Source organism: Amphibalanus amphitrite, unplaced genomic scaffold (assembly GCF_019059575.1).
Source record: "Amphibalanus amphitrite isolate SeventyFive unplaced genomic scaffold, NRLGWU_Aamphi_draft 000247F_arrow, whole genome shotgun sequence".
NCBI lineage: Eukaryota > Metazoa > Arthropoda > Thecostraca > Balanomorpha > Balanidae > Amphibalanus > Amphibalanus amphitrite.
The window spans coordinates 325,595-352,605 of record NW_024881742.1 but is presented as its reverse complement, the minus strand read 5'-3'; the positions used below and the strand labels follow the sequence as shown (position 1 = coordinate 352,605).

The 27,011-nt window shown below is 49.7% G+C and overlaps 1 protein-coding gene across 1 annotated transcript in view; it reads right to left on the bottom strand.

Moving 5' to 3' along the window:
• LOC122386344 overlaps positions 1-3,518 on the bottom strand; it is a 29,397-nt gene extending 25,879 nt beyond the window's left edge. The window contains exons 1-2 of the mRNA XM_043375458.1: positions 3,418-3,518; positions 1,702-1,819 (exon numbers count right to left, since the gene is read on the bottom strand). Coding sequence (XP_043231393.1) covers positions 1,702-1,804 — 103 coding nt within the window. The 5' untranslated portion in view covers positions 1,805-1,819; positions 3,418-3,518. The remainder of the gene's footprint in view (positions 1-1,701; positions 1,820-3,417) is intronic.
• Between the last annotated feature and the right edge of the window lie 23,493 nt (positions 3,519-27,011).

Here is a 27,011-nt window from a genome sequence, read left to right as displayed (position 1 = left end):
GTGCAAGGTGCCGCTCCAACATCTGAAGAACGGCTGTGTCGATTGCAGTCATATTTGGCACATCGCAAGAGACCAGTAGGTAGGGTGCCGTGCACCGAGGAGCCTGTAGCTCTGCGCGTGCTCACGTGCGCACGTGCACACCCATCTGTCATATCTCAGGAACGGACGGACCGATTACATTGAAATTTTGTGTGTGATTGGATGCTGACCGTGTATGAGTTTTTTTAAGTCGACGAAGGTGTGCTAATGCACGTGCGCACGTGCACGAGCACACGCAACATTATCAGCTTAAAAACTGGAAGGCCGATTTCGATCAAATTTTCCGTGCGATTAGGGGATAAGACAACAAATTGCATTGACTGTGTGCATCAGAATAAGTGTGAATATGCACCACCACCAGCCTCTGCCCGTTTTTTAGCTCTAAAAATGGGTTGTGCACCTTCATATGTGCATACTCACACCCATTATGATGCACACAGTCAATGCACTTTAATATCTTATCCCTTAATCGCACGGCAAATTTGATCGAAATCGGCCTTCCAGTTTTTTAGCTGTTAATGTTGGGTGTGCACTTGCGCACATGCATATTCAGTGCTGGAGCACACAATAAATGCACTTTGTTATTTCCGAATCGCACACCAGCTTTTACTGAGATCGGCTTGTCCGCTTTTAGCTGTAAATATGGGGTGTGCGGTGTGCACGTGCGCACGTGCATTACCTCACCCTCATCGACTTAGAAAAACTCATACACGGTCAGCATCCAATCACACACAAAATTTCATTGTAATCGGTCACTCCGTTCCTGAGATATGACAGAGGGGTGTGCACGTGAGCACGTGAGCACGCGCAGAGCTACAACCTCCCCGGTGCACTGCACTCTACTTACTGGTCTCTTGCGAGGTGCCAAATTTGAGCGCAATCGGCCCAGCCGTTCTCGAGATCTGGAAGCGGCACCCTGCACGTGCGCACGTGCAATATGGGTCCCAGCTGACTTTTGCACGGCACCCTTCTCGCCGGTCTCTAATCGTGTACCAAATTTAAGCGCATTCGGTCCAGCCGTTCTCGATATCTGGAAGCGACCCTGCAGGCCTGCACGTGCGCACGTGCAATAGCACCCCAGCCATGACATACGGATATGCATTGCCCGGTGGGTGCCTACTGCCTACATGATTGCCAAGTCTCAGCGAAATCGCCCCAGTAGTTGCTGAGTTACTGTAAATAATGTAATAGGAACAAATTTAACACCTCTTCTGTTTTTTGCACTTTGCACGTGCAGCGGAGGTCACTCACGTGCACCAAGAGTATCTAATGTTTGTTAGAAGGGATACAGCCACTCTACAAAAGTTACCGCAAGTCAATCGCCCCAGTGGTTACTGAGATATAGGCCTCTCGAAATTGTTACTCCAGCAGAACGACTTGAACACCCCGACTTTTCACGTGCCACGTGCCACGACGGTCACCTGAATGCATCACGATAAGTGAATTGCGGGGCAGAAAGGATGGAGCTACCCAACAAAAAAGACCGCAGGTGAATCGGCCCAGCGGTTGCTGAGATATCAGCCTCTCAAAATACTAATTAAAAATTCGTCATTAAAAATAAGAGGCCAAAGTGGCCTCTTATTTTTCGCGCCAAAAACGAGTGTCCAATCCAGGTAGTTCATGTTATCTATGGATGATCTATGGTAGTATATACGTACATACCTGTTTTCAGACCGTTGGCGACGGCGGCTACTTTGCCGTCGGCTGCCCCCGGCAGTGTGATGGCGGCGGTCGCCAGCAGCAGCAGCACGGCGCGCGACTTCATTGCTGCCTGCACACTCTGGGCGAACAGCAAATGATCACAAACAATAGTACCTAGTGGAGCCTGTCATGACAGTGCGCAATGAACATAAGAACCGAACACCTTCCGAAATGGATTGTTATTTTCACCTGCCACCCAGTCAATCAAGGTGAAATCAGCCCATCGATCATTGTAACCTATGACCGGTGTCGTCTTTATGAAACATTTCACTTAGTAGTTGGTAGGGGAGAGTGGGGAAAGATGCCCAGGGTTTTGCTATGTCATATATTATTCGAAAATAACGATGGGAAAGCAAAAACTTTGAGTTTCAACGGAAGCCGACATCATTTTTCTCCAAAAATATTACACTTTCGTGCCCGAAACATTATAACTTTTTTTGCTATTAAGCATTTTCCTGAAGAAGTGAAAGGGGGCATCTTACCCCACAGGGTGGGAAAGACGCCCCCTGACGTTGGGAAAGATGCCCCCTGCACTATAAGTGACATAAATGGGCACGTGAATCGCCTGAACGAATAAGTAGTCCCTTCGAGCCTGCAGTAGACACCAAACGTCATCATAAGGGTCCTCAAAAGTAGTCGTAAAGGGCTTCAGAGGTCATCGTTAGGGCCATCATAGTCCAGCGCGGCCAAACAAGCCTCCGTGGTGGCGTTCGGAGACCACTGTGGGGCTCTTATAGGTCTTCATGATGCTTGAGGGCCCTCTAGCCCATCGTGGGGACCTCCGATGCCAGCGCGACCCGTGGGGCCAACGTGGGAGCCCTCAAAAGATGTCGTGAGGGCCCTGGAGCCAATAATGGGGCCCACATAGGCCGTCGTGAGGGCTCTCAGAGTCAGATGCCGCCCAAAAAGTCGTTATGTGGGCCGAGAGACCGGCATGGGGAGCACCCGACCGTACTGGACTCTCAATAGTCCCAGATCGGCTTTTGTCTACATCACAAGTATGTAATAAATGATTTGACGGGCTGTTTGAAGGACAGCCTAAGGATTTAGGGGGGCGTCTTTCCCCATCAGAACAGGGGGCATCTTACCCCAAGGTACCGAAGTAGCATTAAATCAGTACAATTTGTTAGCCATAAAACTACACCCTGAAACAAACTGTTTGGGACACAGTACACGCATGCTAATGTATCACGACTATAGCAAGGGACACAACAATTATTTACCTTCTTTGATATTTACAATGTTTTGACACCAAAATATTTTTTGAAAGCAGCAAATAAAAAACATGCAATCATCAGCCAGCCGTTGCCCAGCTGAGCTTCGCAGATTTTTGTGCAGTTAACAAGGCAGGCTTCCGCTTTACGCTAAGAACATTAATTTCCAGGTCCGATTCTTTGTTTCGCCGCTAGAGGGGAGGGGTCTTTCCCACCCTTGGCATCTTACTCCACTCTCCCCTACACTTTCTGCCTTCTGGTGGGACCAATTCAGAAACCCTTGACATCTCGAGAAATGCGAGGTAGCCGGTAATAAGTGTCGCGACTGGACACTTTCTAATTTTGAGTGTTGTCGCCATGTCGAACCCAATTTAGGGAACATTGCATTGAAATGTCTATTTACCGTTTCAGGTGGCCGTCTATTTGCCTCTTTTCCAGTCACCTCATAAGACCATCCACTGACCTGGTAGCTGCAGTGTGTGGCGGGATATCCCGAGACCCTGCAGGCTGGACCGGCGCAGAGCCGCTCCTCTTGACCACTGCCCCGGGCCTGGGCGGGACGCCTCACAGCTGGGGCAGCAGCGGGTGCAGAGACCGCAGTCACGTGTCCCAGACACAGCTTCCCTATAGTCGGGGTCACGTGGTGTCAGTGATACGCCCACCGGATGGACCGCGGCTGTCGCGCAGATGGCCCCGGGAGTGCAGGGGTAGTCCCCAGAGCGCTGAGCTGCCCCTCTCGGCTTAGTCATGGCACGTCCCTCGGGCCCGACAGGCCGTGTTTGTCGGTTTCATCGCCACACACATAGCCAGATATTGTGTGCATGGATCTGAGAAAAGGGATCGGGGATCTGATTCCATGATCCTGATCTCGAATCCAATGGAGTCGTATATCCTATTCATCATGCAGCTCTCTCATTTTGTCGGAGATTCATTGGGATTGTGGATAAGCTGTGGTAAGTCTTACCTGCATAAAACTACTTGGTAGTCGCCGAACACGTTTCACCAGCCACGAGGTAAAGACAAGCATCGTACCTATTATTGATCCGTCCTTGGTTTGTCTTCAGATCCCAATGACATCATTAGGCTCGGAGTGAGATTTCCATGTGGGATCCAATGGGGTCATGGGTCCAAATCTGCAGCTTGGCTCGAGATATACACTGAGGTCACAAATGCATCCCTCGGGTTTCTGCCACATGGCTGCGGCCCTGATGGCTGTCTGCCCGCGGCAGGGGCAGCGGGGCCTGAGCCATGTGGACATGGGCTGACCGCAGTAAAAATAAACAACTTTTGGCGATGATTCCAGTACGCCTCGTGTTGAATTTCTCCGGGGAACACCCGTGTTGCTGCTCTGCTACGCCTCATGATTTAGGGGAGGGCGCCTCATACGTATGGGAGGGCCGGACCATTATCCGCGGGGTGATACATCGGTATATCCGTTCATCAGCTTTGAAAACTGGTAAAAAGTAGTATATTTTAGGGACACATAGCGCCAATTAGTTTAGAACCGCAAACCGATTTGGACGGCTATGGTGTTGGGAAGCCAGCCACGCAGCTATCCTGTCGCAAGTCAGCATAGCCGTAAACATGCGATATTCTGCTTTTAATTTGGCGCAAAAACCTGTTTAAAAACTTGCCTATTTCAATGATTGGTTTCGGCCACACCACAGAGTTCTTTATACTTTTCATCATTTTTTAATGGCTCATGATGAATTAAAATATTCTTACCTCTAACGAGTCATCGTTATTTGTGCACAAACGTCACGTTTAACCCTCGCCCTGGCAGGGCATTTTTCATAACACGGCCTGGCAGGGGGGGGTCAATGCGACCCCCTCGCGATTGGCTTCTATGGCACCTAGAAACACCAAATTTGGTAGGTAGGTGGGCCCCCTGGATTTCTCGCCCCTGTGCAAATTTTGTTGCTCTAGGTCAATATTTAGGGGGGTTTGGGGCAGGGGTGGACAAATGTGCTGAGTTGGGGTAGCACGGGCGCAGCAAATCCGCCGCCGCACTAGCGGTGACCTTGACCTTCACCATCTGTTGTGGCTCTAAAGCCAAGCCGGCGTGGAATTGGGAAAGCTCGTGCTACCCCAACTCGGCACAATTATCCACCCCTGGTTTGGGGTACCTATAAAATATAAATGTAAAAATTTCGCTTAAAACAGGTCAGAAGTTTCTCGCTTATAACTTTTGATCTAATAAAGATAGAGCAAAAAGTAAAGCACCAGTGAACTCAGCACGTCAAGGCGCGTCGAATGGTATACTTTTTATCTTGCTTATGTGTACTTCAAGTTTTTCTTAAATTTTAAGTAAACTTTAATTAATTAATTAAGTTCAAATTAACTAAATTGCATCATATTGCATATCATTCGATTCGGCTGATCATAAGGAACACAATGACACCATTTTTAAGCTTTAGCTTCATTATGTGCCAAGCTATTGGCAAAAACGTCATTTGACCTCGGTTGACCTCATTTGACCTGACCCATGGATAAGTGCACCTAACAAAGAAGCACCAAGTGACCTGCTCTTAAGTACTGTGGTTTCAAAGCACAGAAGTGATAGAACGAAGCGGATATCTCCAGTATTTTCCGAATTTAGTATTTTCCCGTAGGCTTAACATTACGACGTAATGACCTCGGCTCTAACTGACCTCAGGTCAGTGACATCAAAAAACACGAACTATATGTTATACAACTCGGTGAACTTAGCACACCCTGAAAGTTGGAAGGAAATCAGTCAAAAACTGTGAGTTGGACAGGTGGAAAAAGAAAATTGAAATTTGACCATGACCTTGTACTGGTTTTTCTGACCTGATGACCTGACCCAAGGTCACCCGGACCTGAAATTTTCAGGTCATATGTAACAAGGTTGCCCCATAGGCTGTGCCAAATTTGGCGGCGTCGAAAAACCTTAGGGGGGTCGCATCGACCCCCCTGCCAGGGCGAGGGTTAATTTGACTGTGCTTAGTACGAACGGATGAGCCGTGTCGGCGTACCGTATGTCTAATAAGTATGTCCCCTGGTTTGACTCTCCCACGGACATTTTTAGACATACCTACCTACGATACTATAGTCAACTAAGTAGTGTGACCACCGAACGAGCGCGCCCGGCCTCCGCTGGTGTCTGACAACAGGACAGAGGTCGCCAGCTTGAGCTGAATGTGGTCGTGATAACAACTGATAGGTGAGGTCGGCCGAGGGCCGTCAGTATCCATCCGCCGCAGTGAAAAACAGCAGTGTTTCTGTGGCGGCGGGATCATGTGTTAAAAGTTATGTCTGCGGTGAAACGGTCCGACATGGTGGTTATTGCCGTCCGACGTCCTATAATCTCACACCGTGCAGGCGGACCAATAGCCAATTGATCTCCTGGCAGAGGTAGTCGACGTCTAGCACTGGGGACGACTTGTGGCGTTTTTTCATATCTGTGTGACGTCACCACACCCACCGGCGGCGGCGGCAGCGCGGAGGGAGCGCATGCCTCCCGGAGCGGTCGTGGGCCATGCGCGCTGCCGCACGAGTGCAGTGGCCGTATTTATGTACAGTCTGTCTTAAAAGTACCGCGCAAAGTGACGGTGGATCCATCGAGCCTCACTGAGGAAGGGCCTGCTAAATTTTGGTCACCGAAGCAATTGACATCCTCGTCCATTCCCTAGGTCAATTGGTCGGTGACTTTCAAATTAAAACAGGCCCTTTCTCGGTCAGGCTTGATGGATCCACCGTCACTTTGCGCGGTACTTTTGAGACAGACTGTACATAACTACATACACTGGGTGGGCCCGTCCGAGCGAGCCGTCCCGCGGCGAGGTCACTCCCCCTCTCCCGTCCGCGCGTCCACTATCTGCCCGTCCCCTGTCCGCCGCCCGCCCGTTTTGACTGACCGTCTTGGTCAAAACTGTCCACTCTTGCGCCGTCACTGCGGCAAATTGTGGCCGCAGAGGTCCCCTGCCGGTCACTACTTATTCCGAGTGTAAAACACGCCACACATACTGAGACAGGAATGGGCCTACAATCACCGGGTTTACCACTCGGCGCTCGGAAACTTGGAAGAATTCACGAGTTTAGGCAAAAAAAAAAAGTGTTACCAAGTAATCCACTTTTGATTTGATTTATCCAACGTCGTACTGAAGAATAATGCACATCTGAATGCAATAATGAAAAATGACTTGAGATCGCTCGGGGTAAATAGTTTTTTAGCATTGCTTTTATCATTCTGCTTGGACATTTGTGTGATTAGTTCGAAAGCGTTTCCGTGCTCATTGATTCCGTACATAACTAATAACTATACCACTTACCAGTCTTCTGGCACAATATATCATTGTAGCATTTCGAAATGCCATTAAAGTTAATCAAAGTGTGCTTTTCAAATTACATGAACCCCTCGTAACTTTGGATGTAAATCATGTTTGTTTGCCCGCACCATTCAATGGCTGCGAATTCCGTTGATTTAATGTCCTATAGAACGATCCACGACATAGACATCACAGCCCATTTAGAGACACATTTTGTTGTTCAACTCGCGTCTGATTGCTATGGATAGATGTCATAGATTGAAATGACACGGTTCGAAGTTGTCTCATGTGGCATATAGTATAATTTAGGATATGTTCTGCTATAAGAGCCATTCAGGCTATAGATAGTGCCCTTGAATAATAATTTGATGGCATATCGGATGATGCTTGCTGCGATAGGTAAGTACCTATACTCAGCGAAATGGTAGAAGGATGGGACTCTTGTAGGTATCTGTATGTGCAATGAATGGTCAAACAGCGTATTGCTTCTGGTCTCTCTCTCTCTCTCTCTCTCTCTCTCTCTCTCTCTCTCTCTCTCTCTCTCTCTCTCTCTCTCTCTCTCTCTCTCTCTCTCTCTGTCTCTCTCTCTCTCTCTCTCTCTCTGTCTCTCTCTCTCTCTCTCTCTCTCTCTCTCTCTCTCTCTCTCTGTCTCTCTCTTTCTCTTTCTCTTTCTCTTTCTCTTTCTCTTTCTCTTTTTTTCTCTCTCTACCTCTCTCTCTACCTCTCTCTCTGTCTTTTCCCCTCTCTCTGTCTTTCTTTCTCTTTCTCTTTTCCTTCTTCTTCTTTAATTTTCCTTCTCCTTATTCTTCGAACTTCCAGAGCTTCCTTTTTGCGTAGCTGCAGGGTAAGCCATTCTTAGGTAGCGAAAGATATCCGTATAGGAAACATGCATTGTATCAATAATATCAATAATTGCATGGGCGATCACCGAGAGAGCGTTAAATGTGTCCGCTGGACGGGGATTGGAAGCGGTCTGCCCCATAATTCACGGTCAGTTATCACCGCCTGGCCGGGTGCCGGGCCGTCGGACAGCGCCGCGGCCGTGCAGTCGGCGGGGCGGGAGGCAGGGCGGCGGATTTATCCCGTCGAGAGGCCCTCACAACGGCCACTAACTGTCATAATGTCGGCCATTTAGCGGCGACCGATGGCGGCGATCGGCAGGCGCGCGGCGGGGGCGGGGCCCGCTCTGTAGGAGCCGGAGATGGCACAAGTGGCGGCATGTTTATCGCGCTGCGCCGCCAACCTTCGGCGGGCTATACAGGGCCGAGCGGCGCTGAGTGACGGCCCCGAAACGCCTCCTTCAACAGCCAGCCGGTGACTCTTCCCGTCACTGAAACTGCCGACCGGCCAACGGATCGTCCGACCTTGGGACTGAGCCCCGGCGGCGCGGGGTATCGACAGCTGAACGGCCGCCAACCGCCGCACTATAGGGAGGTGTCCGAGCGTGTATTTATTGTCCGCACATGTATTTATTGTCCGGACATATAGCTATTATCCGGACATGTATTTATTGTCCGGACATATAGCTATTATCCGGACATGTATTTATTGTCCGGACATATAGCTATTATCCGGACATGTAGTTGGTACCAGCTGAGAGCTGCACGGGGTGGTCTAAGGTCGGGGTAGGATATGAGTTAGGTGTTTGGCTGCCATGAAAACGCGTCGCCTGAACCGTAGTTTGTTAGTTTATTTCAAAATATCGTGAGGATGCTCTAACGCACAAATAACGCACAAATAATGAACAACTGCCAAACAAAGTTCCCGATGCAAAATTTACAGGATGCAGATGTTGATCGCAGATTGGGCTTGGTGCTGACGAGTTTTGGCCCGGCAGCTGCTGAGCCAGGGCCCGTATTCACGTCGACATCTTACGATCAGTTTTCATCGTACGATCGATTTGGTATTCATGTTTACTGTATGCCTGGCCTATTCAAATACATTAGCCTGAGGGGTGTGGTAATAACTGGTGTAAGCAAAGTGACCACGGTCAAAAACGAATTACCAAGTCAACATTTTGGGATGGCCTCGTTCAAAAAATGGCTAAGAGCTTCGGTCTAGACAATTATTTTATCGTTGGCATACAGTAAAATACATACCAAACTCGGCCGGTGATAAATTTTATAAATAATTATTATTATTTATAAAATTTAATGTTAAATTTTATAAATAATTATAAAATTGTGTTAAATAATTATTGAGGCCGGTGTTAAATAATTATAAAATTTATTAACACCGGCCTCGTTCAGTATTGTATATGACCATCTTACCTTTTTATCGTACGATCAGTCTGGATATTTAGGATACTTTTAATTCACGTTGACAATCTTAAGATAATTTGGTATTCATGTCAAAAGTCCTAGGATTTATCCTACGACCCAACTTAAGATGTCGTAGCAGTTCCGAAGATTTGATTTTTAGCAGCATATTCCGGGACGACATAGAAAATGGATCCTCCGTCAAATGATACAGCAAACGAAATAGATTCAAACAGTGAGCTATTCTTAACATTATAAAAGTACCACAGATTTAGTATGCTTCAAAGTTATTATGGATATTATTTTACCATTAGGTATTATGGAAACTATATTATTATATTACAAATCATCATATGGAGAATAAATCGATAAAACATGCATTTTAACCCTCGCCGGCACAGGGGGGAGGTTGATGCAACCCCCCTAAGGTTTTTCGCGGTTAACTCGCGTAAAAAGCGGCGGATCGCGACGAAACTTTCAGTACCCCCGCATTGATCAATTTTACACCTACCCTGAAAATTTCATGACCCTGACCCAAATGACCTTTGACCTGTGACTTCTTTTCCGAGACCATGTTTGGCCAGAACCGCGATTCGGCGTATGTCGGCTCGCATTAGCCGCGCGTTTGCAAGCTTTTCGTGGTTTCAAACGTTCAAACATGTGATTTGATGTTGCTCCCATGCATTAGGGTGGGTGTTAAGGTCACCTGAAGGTCAGGTCAGGTCATTGTCCTTTGGTGACCTCGGTTCACTTGTTCGAGTTTTACATATCTCTAGGCTAGTTTTTGGAGCTGAATTCGAATTTAGCAGCCATGTGAACATATACGAAGTAGTTTTGGTGCCTTCGTAATATGTTACGAAGCTGTCAGAGGCGGATGACAGGTACTACTAATACCCGTCACGACCCCTACCGGTTGACCTGACCTGACCCGACCTGGTCTAAATGCTTAAAGACATCATCTGTGAACAAAACTAACAAGACATTCGTGATCAGCACCCTGAAAACCCTCATAGCAGCCACACTTTACGACGTTCTAACAGGTCCCGATTTTCCCGACTTTTGGGTCATTGACATGACCTGCAAGGTCAACCAATGACCTAGGACCTTAAAATTGGGTATCATCGGCTTCCTCTTGTCACGGGCAACACGCTCGTTTTTTCCGCGAAGCTCTAGCTCGATCAGGGGCGAAACGGCAAAGGGGGTGGTCCAACGGACCCCTCTTATACGTTCGCGGCTGGCAAAACTTAATACGGGCGAGGGTTAACATTAGTTTTGAGTTGAGATTGCCAAAATGGGGTCCCTGGCCTGCACTTACCGGTCTGGGCACTCACAACATTGAGAAAAGTTTTAACTCAGAGATATTTAATTTCAAAGTTGCAGCACTTTGGATTCAAGGGCGGATCCAGGGGGACCATATGGCCCCCCTTTGGCTCTGAAAGGGGGCCAACATATCTTTTGGCCCCCCTTTCATCTGTGCTGTTTCTCACAGCCGGCTAATTTTTTTCAGAATTATTTTCACCATTTTCACTCGGCACCCTCCTAAGCGATTCCTAAAGGTGTACCAAATTTAAGCGCAATCGGCCCAGCCGTTCTCGAGATCCGGAAGCGGCCTCTTGCGCGTTCGCACGTGCGAAGTGCGAACAGGGTCACAATTGACTTTTGCTCGACAACCTCCTGAGCGATTCCTAAAGGCGTACCAAATTTAAGCGCAATCGGCCTAGCCGTCCTCGAGATCCGGAAGCGGCCTGCTGCGCGCGCGCACGTGCAACCGGTTACCGGAGTCACAAATGTCATTTGCTCGGCACCCTCTTAAGCGGTTCCTAAAGGTGTACCAAATTTGGGCGCAATCGGCCTCGCCGTTCTCTATATATGGAAGCGGCCTCCTGCACGTGCGCACGTGCAAAGGGGTCCCAAACGACTTTTGCTCGGCACGCTACTAAGCGGTCCCTACCGATGTGCCAATTTTGAGCGCAATTGGTCCAGCCGTTCCCGAGATCTAGGAGCGACCACTGCACGTGCGCACGTGCAGTAGGTAGTACCTACCCCTAACGTGACACATAGAAATGCATTGCCCGATGAGTGCCTACCCACATGCTAAGTTTCAGCGCAATGGGCACGATAATTACATAGTTATTGTAATTGCTACAAACATGACATCTCCTTATTATGCACGTGGCACGTGCAGCCATGGTCACCCACATGCATCGAGAAAAGTCGTGTCCTTGGCAGAATGGATGAATATACCCTACAAACATATTTCCTAGTAAATCGATCCTGTGCTTACTCAGACATAATCCTCTCAAAAACGTAAATTCAGCAGAACGACTTTGGGTTCTGAGTTGACACCCTTGGCTTTGCAAGAGCCACATGACACGGCGATCACCCAGGTGCATCAAGAGTAGTCAATTACGAGGTAGGAGGGATGGGGCTACCAAACAAAAAAGACCGCGGTTCAGTCGGCCCAGCGGTGGCCGAGATAAAAGCTTCTCAAAGCGTTATAGGCTGTGCGCTTATAGGCTTATAGGCTGTACGCTATATAAGCGTTGTAGGCTGTTCCGAGCTGTACCGCTCATACTGATATTTTCCCATTACATTGAAAACTCTTTTTCGCGCTCGCTCGCAAGAACAAAAAAATCATAAACAACAATTTCAATACCTAAATATACAATTCATAAGCATAGGTGACGTCTTACGACAGCTCAGTGAGTAGTCGTATCTTCCCAATACCTTCATCATTAAGATCTTACGATCATCTTAAGATTCGACGTAAGATGTCCCGACGTGAATCGCACTTACGATCGATCGTACGACAAATGTCTACGAACAAAATTTTGATCGTAAGATAAATCTTAACTGTTTGCGATGCCAACGTGAATACCAAATTATCGTACGACAAAGAGCGATCGTAAGATAAATCTTACGAAAAATTCCGACGTGAATACGGGCCCAGATTAGTATCAGCCTTCTGTGCTGGTGATCAGCGCTGCCGGGCTGCTCAAGGCGTGCGGTGACGGCTGGGTCGGCTCGTGCTGACTGCTGTTGTTAGGCTCTCGGTACATGAGTACGGCCGACCTCCGGCGACTCGGATCTCGACTCCTTGCTGGGAGAACTTCCTCTGAAAGGAAGGCGCATTGTCGCTGTCGTTGTGCCATATGAAATATTCATGTTAATTCCTACATAGCCCGTCATTGTAACATTAAAATTGGCGTTTTCACGGCACGTCTCATCGCCTTACCGGTACGCAGAGTTTCAAAACATGCATTTGCGACGCCGTGAGCTAAAATACCATTTCAAAGGCTGCCGAACGTTGGTGCGCACGCGGCGATTCTATTATGTGTGGGCGGGGTTATCATATGGGGAGCTTTTTATGTCCATTTGCACTACCGTTTTATAACCGAGCTCAGTCGGGGCCAGTTACGGCGACAACAGGGGGCTAATGCACGGGGCTAGACTGCACCCACTGAGCTGGTGTGGTGATTGTGCAGTGTGCACTGATTGGCTTGGAGCTCCAAGCGATATGCATGTATTCTGTTCCCTGTTATCCGCCTGTTATCCGGCTGGTTTATGCGAGTGATGCAAGCCCTTCGTCGAAATAATGTAATATAGGTAGCAATGAATTTATTGATATCAAAATATATCCTTTCCACGTTTATTTGTTGATTTGACGATTTTAGGTATTAAAAAATCACTCAATGTTTTGTAAGCCCTTATAAGTTTATTAAGCGAGGCATCTAACGGATCAGAAACATTTGGGGATACGGATCATCCAACCCAATGAGTTTGGCTACTGGCCCGGTGTTCGTTCACCCATGTTTCTTAGTGTCCTTACACCCGGTGACATGTCCAGTGCCGCTGTCGGCGGCGGTAGGTCCCGGGTGCCAGGCGGGCGGCTCGCGTCTCTCCCGTTCGTTAGCCGGGCCGCCGCTCCCTCTCCACACCGCCGTCCATTGACTCCTATATGTAGAGCTGCCACCGTTACCCTGACTAAAGTCGACTGTGGGGGAGCTGAAGCCAGCCGCCGTTCGCAGGCGGAGCCGCTCCCCATATCGCGCCTCCCGCAGCCCCTCCCCGGGACCGCCCGACCGCTCTCCGGCCGTGCCATTTGAAAATTTAAGGCCCCGGGGCATGCAAATAGGGGCATCATTGCCGGCCTCCCCTCGTCTGAGATATATGGGCAATATCTGACAGGGTGAGGGCCAGAGAGCGGGCCAGATCAGCGGCCTTATTACTTTACTTGTGATGCGTTATCGCGAGCTGCGAAATTGGGAGGCCGCATCCGGATTTGATGTGTGATTTAGACCGGGGTGTGCCGGCTTCCCTTTGTTTACGCCACTCCAGTCGGGTGATATCAATCTGGAGGATGGCTCGCCACGTGCGCCCACCCCACACGACGGATTCCGATGGTGTCTATTATGTTGCCCGGATATGAGATCACACTTTATATGTCACAAGTTACGGATTCCATCACGTGCACGCTAAAAATGCGAGCGATATGCAGCTCAAATAGCTGACACTTTTGGTCCAGAGAAGAGCACGAGCCATTTGAAGCGGGACTTATGGAAATGCTACGAATTACAATTACTGAATTTGTTTTGGCTGTTCCACTTGTAAAACATAAAAGATACACATTGGCCGTTTTCACGACGGAACTTTCGCAGAGGAACTTATTTGATACCTAAAAAGTACCTACCCTTAGAGGCCTTAACATCCCTCAAACTGAAATATTTTATGTTCAAAATAATTTTAGAAGTTTAAATCCGGGCATTTTTTGCCCTCAAATCACTTATTTATTTACAAACACAGCAATTTTTGGTTCTAGTAGCCCACCTTTCGACTATGAGGTATTAAATCAGCGTGGCAACTTGCTCCCTCTTTGCTCCCTCGGGTATCTAATTCCGGAATTCTTAAAAACAAGGAAAGTATATATCGAGTTCTCTTTTATACCTATTCAGTTATGTTTTAATGGTGATTAAAATATGGCAATTTTTTTTAATTACATTTCATATAAGAAAACACGCAAAACAATGAAACAAAAATAACTACGGCAGATAATTACCTTCAGGTATCTAATTCCGACCAATCAGCACCTCAGTAGGATATGACGTCATACAAGAATGGTGGTGAAGGCCGTTTGCAGTCCCGGCCGGTAGGTCACGTGACCGCCGGGCGCCTCGGGTCACGCGGCGGTCGGGAGTCGGACGCGGGGCGTGGTCGCGGGCGGACGCGCGGGGCATCATGCTTTGTTTTGCTTGCTTTGTCAACTTCATATAACTTACTATCGCATTCGTGTGAAAGCCAAACACTGCTCAGTGCCCTTAGAAATTGAGTTTTGGAAAGCTCAAGTCCCTATAGATCCTCAGGTCGGCAACAGTTGAAGCCTCATCTGAACCCATGTGAAAAAAACGAGGGTAAGGAACCTTGTGTTGCAGGGCATATTTTAAGGATTTTTTACTGCGTCCCAAAGGTGGCATAGGGCACATGCTTCGATCGGAAAGGGCACATACCACATTGCAAGCGAAATGTGGTTGCGTAGGTGACAGCCATAGGAATAAAGAGACAAATTCGAGCATATCAGATGATGCACTTAAAATAGATAACTAGGCCGTTTCCGCTAAAATCAGAGCTGTCTTCCCACAGAGGGCCACTAAGGACCACGGCACAAAAATTTAACAGCGTCATCTCTTTGTAGCCAGCTCCGGCTGAAAAATCCCGCCGGTACGACAGCTCGCTGTCGTACCGGCGGGATTTTCGTACGACAGCTCGCTGTCGCTGTCGGGTTGTCACAGTTGGGTGTGGGAACCTTAAAGCTGCTGGCTCGAACCCTTTACAGGTCGACACTCGACAGGGGCTCTCAGAGACCGACAAGGGGCTCTTAAGAGGTCTGCGGTGCCTTCGGGAGCCCTGTGGAGTCCTTAGAGACCAGCAAGGTACACTCAGACGCCAGTGGGGCCCTCAGAGTCGTCGGTGTGGGGCCTAGTGATGTCAATTACGGAAAATCGGAATACCCCGAATACCGATACCAAACCAAATACCAACCAAAACCGTGGAGAAATACCGAAACCAAACCAACTTGGGAACATGAGGAAAATACCAACTTTTTACCGATTTCTTAGCCTCTTAAACATTAGCGAGGGTTCATGATACCAACAAAATGCCAAATACATTAGGATTGAAATACCAAATACCGAGTTGGTATCGGTTTGGTATCGGTATACCAAAAAGTTGGTATCCGATTGACATCTCTAGTGGGGCCCTCAAAAGTCACCGGTGACTGGCCGTCGGATGCGGCTCCGGCGTTGAGCCCCCAGAGCCGCCGATATATGGCCTTAAGAAGCACTGGTTTCGGGACCTCATTCAGGGGTGCCGGTTGCACTCAGAGGTGGCAGTGTTGGGCCCTCAGCTAGGCACCGGTGTGGGGCATTCACAGCCGCCGGTGAGGGCCCTCGCAGGCGCCGTTGTGGGGGCCTTCAACCATTGGTTTAGGCCGGGGTCATCGCAGGCGTGTGTGGAACCCTTAGAGCTGCTGGTCCCTGATAGGCCGGTAAGGACCCTCAGAGGCCGGCAAGTAGCTCTCAGAGGTCACCAATAGGCCCTGAGAAGCCGGCAAGGGCCCCTCAAAGGCCGACAAGGGACACTAACTAAGTTAAAAAGCCGGTGTGGGGCTCTTATGGAGAGAAGTGTGGCTCTTCGGAGCACATAAGGTGTTCTGCCGAGCCCTGTGGGGCCCTTCTGAGTCGAAAGATGCCAGCGTGGACCCTCAGCCGCCAATTGGCGTCGCAAGGCCCCTCTGGCCCGAGAGGCCCCGTGATCCGATGGGGGCACGTGCCCCCTGCTTCCCCTCCCCCGGGTGCAGATAGAGAATGCAATCGGCGGTGCGGAACACAACAATTGCAATCGTTCCTCCTCCCGTTGCGAGGTCGCCCATCGCCTGAAGAGTACCGGGGGATCATCATCATCATCATCATGATCCCCCGGTACTCTTCAGGCGATATGGGATGGCGGGGATGGCGCTCTCTGGGCCGGGAAGTCTGGACGGCGGCCGGTGTTGCGGGCCCCATCGAGCAGATGATCTCCCGCCGCCCCCCGCCGTGGATGGGCGCGGCTGGTGTCTCGCTGGCCCTAGATGTCGGCGAACTGCCGCTGGGCGCGTCGGCAGCGGACAGAAGACAGGCGGCGGAGAGGTGCCTGGGAGGCCTAACACAGTGCGCGACCTGGATTTGGACGGATGGCTCGGCAGAGGGCGGAGTGGACAATGGAGGTGCTGGCGCGCTGGTGGTTCGCCCGGGAGGAGAGGAGCAGGAACTGCGAGCTCCGGCGGGCCGGCTGTGTTCCAGCTACCGGGCCGAGATGGTGGCTCTGGCCACGGCGCTGAGCTGGCTGATGGACCACCCAGAGGAGGACCCGGGCGACCCGGTGATGCTGTGCACTGACAGCCAGTCGGCTTTGTCGGCCCTACGCGCGGGACCGGCGGCCCAGCAATCACGGCTGGTGCCACAATATGGCAGGCCCTACTTACGGTGGCGGAGCGGGGCCGCCGGGCCCATCTGCAGTGGGTTCCCTCCCACTGCGGGCTGGAGGGAAACGAACGCGCGGACATCCTGGCTAAGGAGGCGGCACAGCTGCCGCAGGAGTCAGCCCCACTGGACGTTCAAACGGTCCACCGAGCAGCGGCAAGATCGGCGCGGGCGCGAGCGACGGCGAGGTGGCCCGAGGGATGGTACCGGGACCTCATGGGTTCGCGCCCCCCTCCGCCGGTGGCCGGCCTGAACCGAACGAGGGCGGCCGATGTCCACCAGTTACGAGCCGGTCACTGGTCGGCGTCGGCACAATACCTACACAGGATTGGAAGAAACCCTGGCGGGCGCTGCGAACAATGCAGTAGCCACAGGTGCCCGGCGGCGCGATGCCCCATCTGCAAAGAAGAGGCGGACACACCGAGACATGTCCTGGCGCGCTGCCCGGCCCTGATGGGAACCCGCATGCGCGTACTGGGGACTATACACCCACATCTGAGGGACCTGTGGGACGACGACTTGGTGGCGGCCCTGGCGGCCGCTGCCAGGTCCCTCCAGAGCCGCTCGGCTACGCTCGACTGAGCGGAGGGACTACAACTGACAACAACAACAGGTCGCCCATCCGACCCATATCCCATGATTGTCAACCTGGGGCTCGGGTCGGCAATGTACCGGCAAGGAAATCGGCTTTAGGTGAGTAAAAAAGTTATTAAGAGTCATTAGTTGTCGTTACGTTCGTCGTTCAGTAATAACAACTATACGGTGCCAAATGTACCCGACGTACAGCTTGGAGCCGGGCGCCGCCCGGTCTCCACCAGTGACGTCACGCTAATGCTTAGCGACCGGTCCATTGGAAATCGCAGGATGATTCCACCTCTCTTATACGGCCTTGGTTTCAATGGCCGGGAATCACCGGAAGGGCGGGCGCCGATTTTCCGCCCGGGTCAGCCTATCCAGGCTCGCATGTCCGCCTCGGCTCCGACAGGTCCAGCACGGCGACTACGCGAATGTGAATCATGAATGGGTGGTGGGCGGCGGATGGTGCCACACGGGAGGGGGAGCGTAGGGGATTAAAGGTGACACTTATGCTGCTTGTGATAACTCGCCTCGCCTCCCTGGGTTCCGCCCAGGTCCAGGGATAATCTTCTCCAGCTTTAGCTAAAGTCTTATATTTGATTTTTTAAATCAATATAAGTATTATTGGATCTGAGGGCAGGGCAAGGAACAGGACTAGACATGCACAATTTTCCCGAAATCCGGGCCCAGCACCGAACCGGCAGCAGCACCGAACGGGTCCTTAAGACGGGAAGACAACAAGGTATCGGGTTTGAGGGAACTGGGCAGGGCAGAGAGGGTCACAGGGCCTGAATGCAGAGCAGGGCGCAGGGCCTGAAGGAAGGGCAGGGCAAGGTACAAGACCTTAGGACAGGGCACTGGGCAGGTCACATATCCTAGGGGTATAGTAGGGCAGGACATAACAAGGTGTACGACCCTAGGATAGGGCAGGGCACAAGGACTGGAGAGCGCATGTATGTACTTAGGTGCATAGTAAATCAGGGCACAAAGCAATCAGAAAGGCACAGTGACGTACCCAATGGGGGGGCCACGGGGGCCAAGGCCCCCCCCCCTGAGCGCCGAAGGCGCTCAGGGGGCCCCTCAGGCCCCAGGATATTTTTTAAACACTGGATAAAACGTCTTTTACTCGGAAGAAAAATTGATATTAAAAAGTTTCATTTATGTGCCCTGGGTACCCAAGGGGCCCCTGCAGTCATCCAAGGGCCCCCAGTTTCCTGGGCCCCTGGTCGCCTAGGGGGCCTCTGGTAGCCGGGGGCCTGGTCTCATGGGGGCCCGTGATAGCCTGTGGCCCCTAGTCGCCTAGGGGGCCCTGGTCGCATGGGGGGCCTCTGGTCGCATGAGGCCCCTGATCGACTGGGGGCCCCTAGTTGCCTAGGGGGCCCTGATAGCCCGGGGCCTGGTCGTATGGGCCCCTGATAGTCTGTGGCCCCTAGTGGCCTAGGGGGCCCTAGTCGCATGGGGGGCCTCTGGTTGCATGATATTGAGGCCCCTGATCGCCTGGGGGTACCTAGTCGCCCAGGGGGCCCCTGGTAGCCGGGGGGCCTGGTCGCATGGGGGCCCCTGGTTGCCTGGGGCCCCCGGTCGCCCCTAGTCGCCTGGGGGACCCTGGTCGCCTTGGGCCCCTGGTAGCCTGGGATCCCCTGGTCGCCTGGGGGTCCCTGATCGCCTGAGGGCCGCTGGTCACCTAGAGGGCCCCTGGTCGCCTGGGGGCCCCCTGGTCGCCTGGGGGCCCCTGATCGCTTTGGGGACCTGATCGCATTGGCCCTTGGTCGCCTGGAGGGCCCTGGTCGCCTGGGGCAGTGGGGCCCCTAGTCATCTGGAGGACCTGGTCGCCTGGGAACCCCTGGTCAACTGGGGGCCCCTGGTGGTCTGAAAGTACGCTTATCACCTGCTTGATCCCAAATCATCTGAGTGGCTACTGGCTACTGGATATAAGTAGTGACTGGAGTAGGCACTCATCTGAAGGAGCCAAAATCTTTCACGGTGCCGGAGATATCACAGAAAAACAAAAAGGCTAAACTGAATACCCCCCGGCCCCCAACCTTGGCCACAAAGGCGTCATTGGCTAACACAGGGATGTGGGTCGATTTGCAATCGCATTTCCTCCTAAGTCCTATTCCTCCAATTAATACAGAGTGTCCCAGAAATACACAAACATTTATTTTCTGGCTTAAAGTACAATTGCGCTCGATTTCTAGTGAAACATATAATAGCCGCGTTTACATAGGGCTAGTTGCCAGATAGTGGAATTCCGATAACGAGACATTTATTCCCCACTATTATATTATATACCTACATATCCGGAATTGGAGGATGTTCAGTAATTGAGGCGCTCGCTCATAAAATGCTATGCGTTTCATGCACACTCCTCAAGCAAAAATATTTTTACTTTCCAATTTTCCACATTTTCTCAAGGCTTAGACCGTTAGAGAGACCGTTTTAATTGACTTTGATGAAGTTGAACGCGAGAAATCACAACCAAATGCTACATTAGGTTGTAAAGAACTGAATTGCGTTTTCCCACACACGTGGCGTTTTCTCACCTACGTCTGCAGGAGAGACCGGACCCACTATGCCCCCCCCCCCCACCATCGAAAGGTTCTTCATGACTCCCGGGGGCTCCCGGGGAACCTGGGGGCCCTATACACTGTGGGGGGCCCCTTCGAAAGCAGGTGGCCCCCTCCTGGGCGAAATCCTGGGTACGTGCCTGGAAAGGCAACATCTGTTGCATAGTAAAAGACCGAGGCATGCTAAATATTTTTGCTTGCACTTTTCCGCTGAAACCGTGACATTTCAGTGTGGGACGCAGTGGTCCAAATTTCGCGAGGGCTACGTCCCAAAGGCAGGGGGCTGCGTCCCAAAATGGGACGCAGTCAGTATGTTAAAATATGCCCTGTTGTGTTGCTTTTTCTTTTACCGTCATAATTATCTCAAACCATCACAATTTTGAGTTGCCACATTGTCTGCTTCACTACATTCGTGTAAAACTTGGGTGAAGGCTGGTGGCTCAAAGAAAGGTGAAGATATTTCTTTAAGTGCCTAATCCGTGAAATTGAAATATCCCGGCTTTACAAATCTACACTTTTCATTTTCTCCACGATACATTTTTTAAAATTGTTTAAATTTTATCTACATTTGTTAAAATCGGGGCTTTGGTTTTGTGTAAACTAGATCATAAAGTTTACTATAGTTTTGTGTAACCTGATTGCTGAAGAAAATAGTAATTTTGCTAAAATGATGTGCGGAAATTTGTTGCTTTCCAAATCAAATTACTCATACCTATATTTCATTCAAAATTAGGAGGCATTATTACTGTTTTTTCTTGTAACATGAACTGAGTTTGGGTACGGTGCTCCGGAAACGTTGTGGAACTTTAAGCTAGCTAGAGCAGTTTCCATAAAAATTGTTTAGATAGTTGACATGGCTTGTTGACAACTCTTTTGCTGTTTCTAAAAAAGTGAAAAATATTTTCCTGCATTAAGCACACAAGGCATGTTATTCTCATAAGCTATCGAATGTGTGTGTGTTTTTTAAGCTGTTTTTTTAAGCTTTTAAGCTGTAACTTCAGTTACTTCACTTTAGAACATATTGCCCAGAATGCGTCACTGATCATGAGCTGGTATATCATATCATATGTAGCAAATACATAAATGAGAATAGTGTGTCATGAATTTTTGTGCATGCTTCTGGATCATCTGTAATTACATCAAAGGCTCGGCTCAAGAGTGTCCTGCCGACCAGCTTATGCCCAACCCTTTCTGTCCGCAGAACGTCGCCTGCGACTCCCGCACGCCGTTTGCCCCGGCCGCACACTGGGCCGGGGGCCCGGAAAAGTGCTAGAAATTATCTGTGATTGAGTTGTTGATCTCAGTGACAAGCAAACATACTAAAAACGAAGTGGGACTGCTTAACCCTCGCCGGACCTATTGTCGGACCCCCACCCCACCCCCTCGGCCGGCCGAGGGGGGAGGGTTGGTACGACCCCTTTTCTTCGTTTCGCCTCTAATGGAGCTAGAGCCTCGCGGAAAAAACAAGCGTGTGCGCCGTTTCAAGACGGAACGATTGATACCCGATTTTAAGGTCCCAGGTCAACCGATTACCTCTGAGGTGAAGTCAAAAAGCCCAAGGTAGGGTTTGGTTTTTGGTAAATAATTTCGCAAAAAATGGCCGCAGAGCAGCGATTTTGGCACCATCGTGTTCGCCTGGCTCAGGCGCGTCGAATGGTATACTTTTTGTCCGGTTGAGGTCAACTTAAGGTGTTGACCTCGAGTCAAGGTCAGTTCAGAGCCCATCAGGCCACGAACTTAATCGAAGGAAGTCGTATTGCATATCATTCGATTCGGGAGGTCTTTCTGAGTCCATTGGTGGCTTTCCCGAGTCGCTGGCTCAATTTGATCATGAGTTATTGACGAGAAACTCCTATGACCTTAGTGACGTCATAAATGACGTCACGGAAGGTCAAAAATACAAAAGTAAAGCATCGGATCTTGCAAGGAGTGCATGAAATCACGATTCCGTGTGCTTGAGATAGTTTGAGATCATTCCATGTGCAAAAACAACAGTTTCATTATTTCCCCATTTACTTTTAATGGTGAGGTCACGTGACCTCGAAGAGTAGCAGGCATTAGGAAAAATTGCGAGTAAGGCATGACAGAAAGATGATTAGTGGTTTGTATGGCATGGTCATTTTTAGCGGCTCGAAATAACATTTCTCAAGAAGTCTAACTAAAGAGCAAGTTGTTGTTGATTATCACTGACTTGTGTTTGGGGGTTAATAATGACTGAATTTTTTAGTTTGGCCCAAAAATTTTGACAGCATTCTGTGCGTTGCTCAATTCTGAGCTCAGGGACATATATTTTATTCAGATTATACGCGTTTGTTTTTCACAACTTCCAGCGCTTTAAAGAGCGCCGGGCCTTCAGTAGAGCGGCGAGGTGACAATTGCCCCTACATCGCGTGGTTTACTGGCGCATATCTCGAAAAGTAGCAGGGAAAAGCAGCAAAGCACCTATATGGAACGAAAGATGAGTAATCAGAGGCTAGTATAAAACGTTCATTTTTAGCTGCTCGAAATCACATTTTTATAAAAGTCTAATTAAAAAATTAGATATGATTTTTTTTTTACGTCTTGCAGCTGCTTGCAAAAAGCTAGCTTATCTTGCAGAAAAGCGATGCAATATGTAAGAATGATGTTGGCACAGTGAACAACAGTGCCCTGAACTAGTCTGACAGGAAATTTCGTTCAAAACGACGATTGGTCAGCTAATAAATTACCACTAAAGATCATCATGAAAATCGGTAAATGTGGTGGCCACTAGAGAGCCTAAATTGTCTTGTGTTTGGTGACAACTGACGACCTCAATTTTGACCTTAGGGAAAAACTGGCATCGGAATCGTATTCTTCGATCAATTTGGGATTAAATGATACCTATTTTGTTCATATTGCGGACAGTCAGTTTGGGGGAATTTCTAGCGCTTTTTCGGGCTGCCGGCCTACAGTGGGCCGTCCGTACTGGTCTTCGCGCTGCGAGCCGTGCTGGAGTTCGCGGCGGCGTCGTGGAGCTCCCATCGGGACGGCGTGTGATGCCCGCGTCGAGCTTATAAGCCGTGAGCTTCGATTGGCGGCTCACGCGGTCACCAGCTGTATGTACAGCCTCGGCCCCGACGACCCCGCTAATGGCCGAGACCGGCATACCCCCGGCATGGGTCCGCTGTCCGGCGCAGCGCTGGCCGCCCGCATGCTATGCTACTTTTGGCTGTATCGCTGCCCAGCGGGAGCGCGCTCCACGCTGCGGAAGAGGTACACGTTGCGACCCGACTGAGGACTGCAACCGGATGGTGACACGTCGGCCTCTGCGCCATGGCCGGGGCAGGCGTGACCGACGTCACAGTGGAGGAACGCCCAAACAAGACCAGCCCACCGTCGGAGCAGCATGGAAATATCATGTTCTGCCTGGACGTCGGACCCGGCGGCCGCAGTACACCTGCACACGTGCGGAGAGGGGCGCTGGAGGCTACTCTGGAGCTTCTGCCATTCCGCGGCGCGACTGCTGGCAAAACGGCGGCGATTGAGGCGGTTGGGGACAGCTGCAGCAATGGTGATGGCGGTGATGGCGACATGGCGGTTTGGGACTTCATCTCAGCGCGGCCGCCGCCCAGGCGCCGCTGCGCCCGGCTGCTCAGCCACCTACCGGATGGCGGGGTGGCCCTTACGGCCCTCACGCCCGTTCGGTCTGCGGCCACGTTGTGGGGTGGCGGTCGCGGGGTTAGCGGCGTTGGACTTCGTCCTTTATCCAGACTGCACCGTACCATCTGAACGGATGGATCTGCCAAGAAAGATGACATCCAAGGCGGCTATGAGGCGATCACAAAGCTTCACCAAGAGCTTCTCCTTCATGGGGCCGGCCGGCCGTTAAAGGAAATAGTTCACTTTTAACATGGGGTTTGGAACTGGAATAGCAGTTTTGTTGCTTGCGCTGAGACTAGCACAAATCAGAAGCTTTTACGGCCCAACGATCTTCCTAGACGAAGATATTCCATTTTTCGTTCCGAAAACAGTGCCTTGCAGAGGAATGCGTGCCTTGCTGAGGAATGCAGTCACGTCATCGTCAGCCAATCAGAATGCTGCTTACAGCCGATGGGTTTGTCCTACGCAATATGATTGGTCAACGCGTAATAAGCTTCCGCGTCAAACATTATTTTATATAGAATATAGTTCTTCTTATACTAAAATATAGAAAATAATCCTTTTTACAAAAACGTTTTGTTTTATTTTCTGATCATTTTGAGCATAAAAAAACACAAATCCATAGCAAAATACTAATTTCAGGAAAGTGAACTATTTCCTTTAAGTCGCAACACCGGCTGCCGAGTGCCAACAGCTGCGTGCGCTGGCGCCGACGCGTTGTGGGCCGCGCTGCTGACGCCCAAGCTGCGATATCAACCATCTATGAATAAGTGGCAGCGGTGGCGGCTTGTCAGTTGTTAACGTGCCTTAACAGACGTTGCGAATAGCCCGCGTTGGAATCGCATGGTTGGGAACACAACGCAAGTAAAAATGGGCTTCCTTGATGAACCTACTTTTTAAGCATTGTAGCCTTTGTAATTTTGGATGTTTTGCTGTAGATATTATTTTCTACATATATACTATATAGGCACTCACGTGCTTTAAATCGCGCAATGCAATTGAACCATGGTAAAGACAATGATAAATGAACTGAGAGCTGACATGCCCCATGCTTTGTGTGTGTGTGTGTGTGTGTGTGTGTGTGTTTTTTTTTTTTTTTTGGCGAGTCGATAAAAGTGGTTTTGGACACTGGATGAGTTTTTAGGGGTGTGGTGAGGGGGGATGTAATTCCACAGACCTTCTGTCAGATTCACTAATGCAGTAGGTCTGTGCGGTGTTTAGTTATCGGAGCATTCTTTGAAAGTCGTGAATAGGGCCACCGAGTACCTAAAGCCGTGATATTCCCCCACAAAAACTTCTTTTAAATAACCGGGGATAGGTACATGAGCAGAGTAAATGCTATTACGAACGCCTATCACAATGCTGAGCGAATAGGAAAATCCATAGATGGAGAATTGTGCCGCGTTACGGGTGCTCGGGCGCAGCCAATCCACCGTTACCCCAGCGGTGACCTTGACCCGCATCGTCTGTCTCGGCTCCAAAGCCAAACCGGCGTGGAATTGGGAGCGTTCGAGCACTCATGGTCCAGCGCAATTCTCCACCTAAATCCATTCCTGATACACATTTGCTTGCTCATAGTCATGTAACCCCGGTAAATTCACCCAACTTTCATATTGGTCGCTCCATAGACAGATGGCCACAGAGATCAACTTAAAAGGCCATTGTTGCATTCATTTAGTGGAGATCATTAAAGAGCCGTGACAGGCCACAAGTCGCGTGATATCATACGTGTAACGACCAATGACGTCGGCCTGCAAAACCCAATGGAAGCGGCTAGCAGCGTGCAATAAAACAGGGCGCTGCTTTCTAAATGTCTGTCGTGCGCCATAAATGAATATATTCTTTGTAGCCTGGCAACTCAGTATATTTTTTTTAACTATTGTACTAGTATTTAATAATTTCATAATTTTATAATTGTGCTTACGCTTTATGTTGATATTAGTGATAAATCCTTAGATAAAGTAAATCGATGTGATATTTAATAGAAAAATAGCAAACTAACGCACCATTCATTCGAAAGCTGGGGAACCTACTAAAAAGAACTACTAAAATTCCTGAGGAACCAAAGGATCAAATGGGGATTAAATAGATGCCTGCTATTCCGTCGTGAAAACGGCCATTGTGCGCCAACTTCATTTCTTGTGATTGTAGGACTTTTCGATCGTGTACGCTTCTTATGATCTGTACCTACCTATAATTAACGTAAATATAATTAACGTAAATCAACGTAAATGTTATATCGCAAATGTGAAGCTGGTAAAAATGAAAAAAGGGACAGCAACTTATGATAATGCAATTTCAGTATGCTGAAATAAAATAAAAGTAAATATATGATATTTATGCTAGCATTAAGTACAAATAACAGCATTGACTTTTAACGAGTTTTAGTGCTTCCTGCAGTGGTCGGCGATGTAGTTGTTATTTTAATGTAAGCACCTACGAATGATGAAATACGACTCGATATTAATTAAAAAGACGTCACTTAGGAGCTGCTGAGGCGAACGGTCGTATTTCAGCGTAAATGAGACTTGTTGCCGGGGTGTGTAAATCTGTGCCGGCTGGCGACCGCGGATCGTTACTCACAGGTTCAAGGTGGGCCGACCGACCTGGGCGACCGACCTGGCCGACCGACGGCCGGTCCGAGCCGATCCGCTCAACGGGAGCAGACCTGGGCCCAATCTTACCAATGCCGTAAATAGAATTTGGCAGCCCTGGGCGGAGTTAACGGCACTGATTTCAAAGATATCCTTTTTATTTACATCCAGCTAATCTTGTCTAATGATTTTGATGGCGTGAATGATTAGAAAGTTTGCCTGAACGAATGAATAAGTGAATGTGGAATATGTAGTTCTGAATGTTACCAAATGCCGTGAATGCGCAAGCACGTCATTTGGTAAGATAATGGACCCAGGGATCGTGGCACCAGCATAATGCACCGCGGTTTTTGACAGAAGGCACACATTTCCCACTCATCCATTCTTGAATAACCCGTTCTGAGCTCTGGTGCAGTTCGGACTTCGGAACAGTCATGTCTCTTTACACGTTTTCGCTGAAGCTAGCACCAACGTGGCACTTCCCTCTCGCAGAAGTGTCCTCCGGGACCAGCTATGACACGTGCCCTCCTGTCCTCGAGATGGTATCGGCTTCTGAGGGCGACAGGCCGACCCGCCGGCGCCGACACCCGTCCGATCTGATAAACCGGTGACGGAGGCGGCGCTTCTGAGTAGCCTGC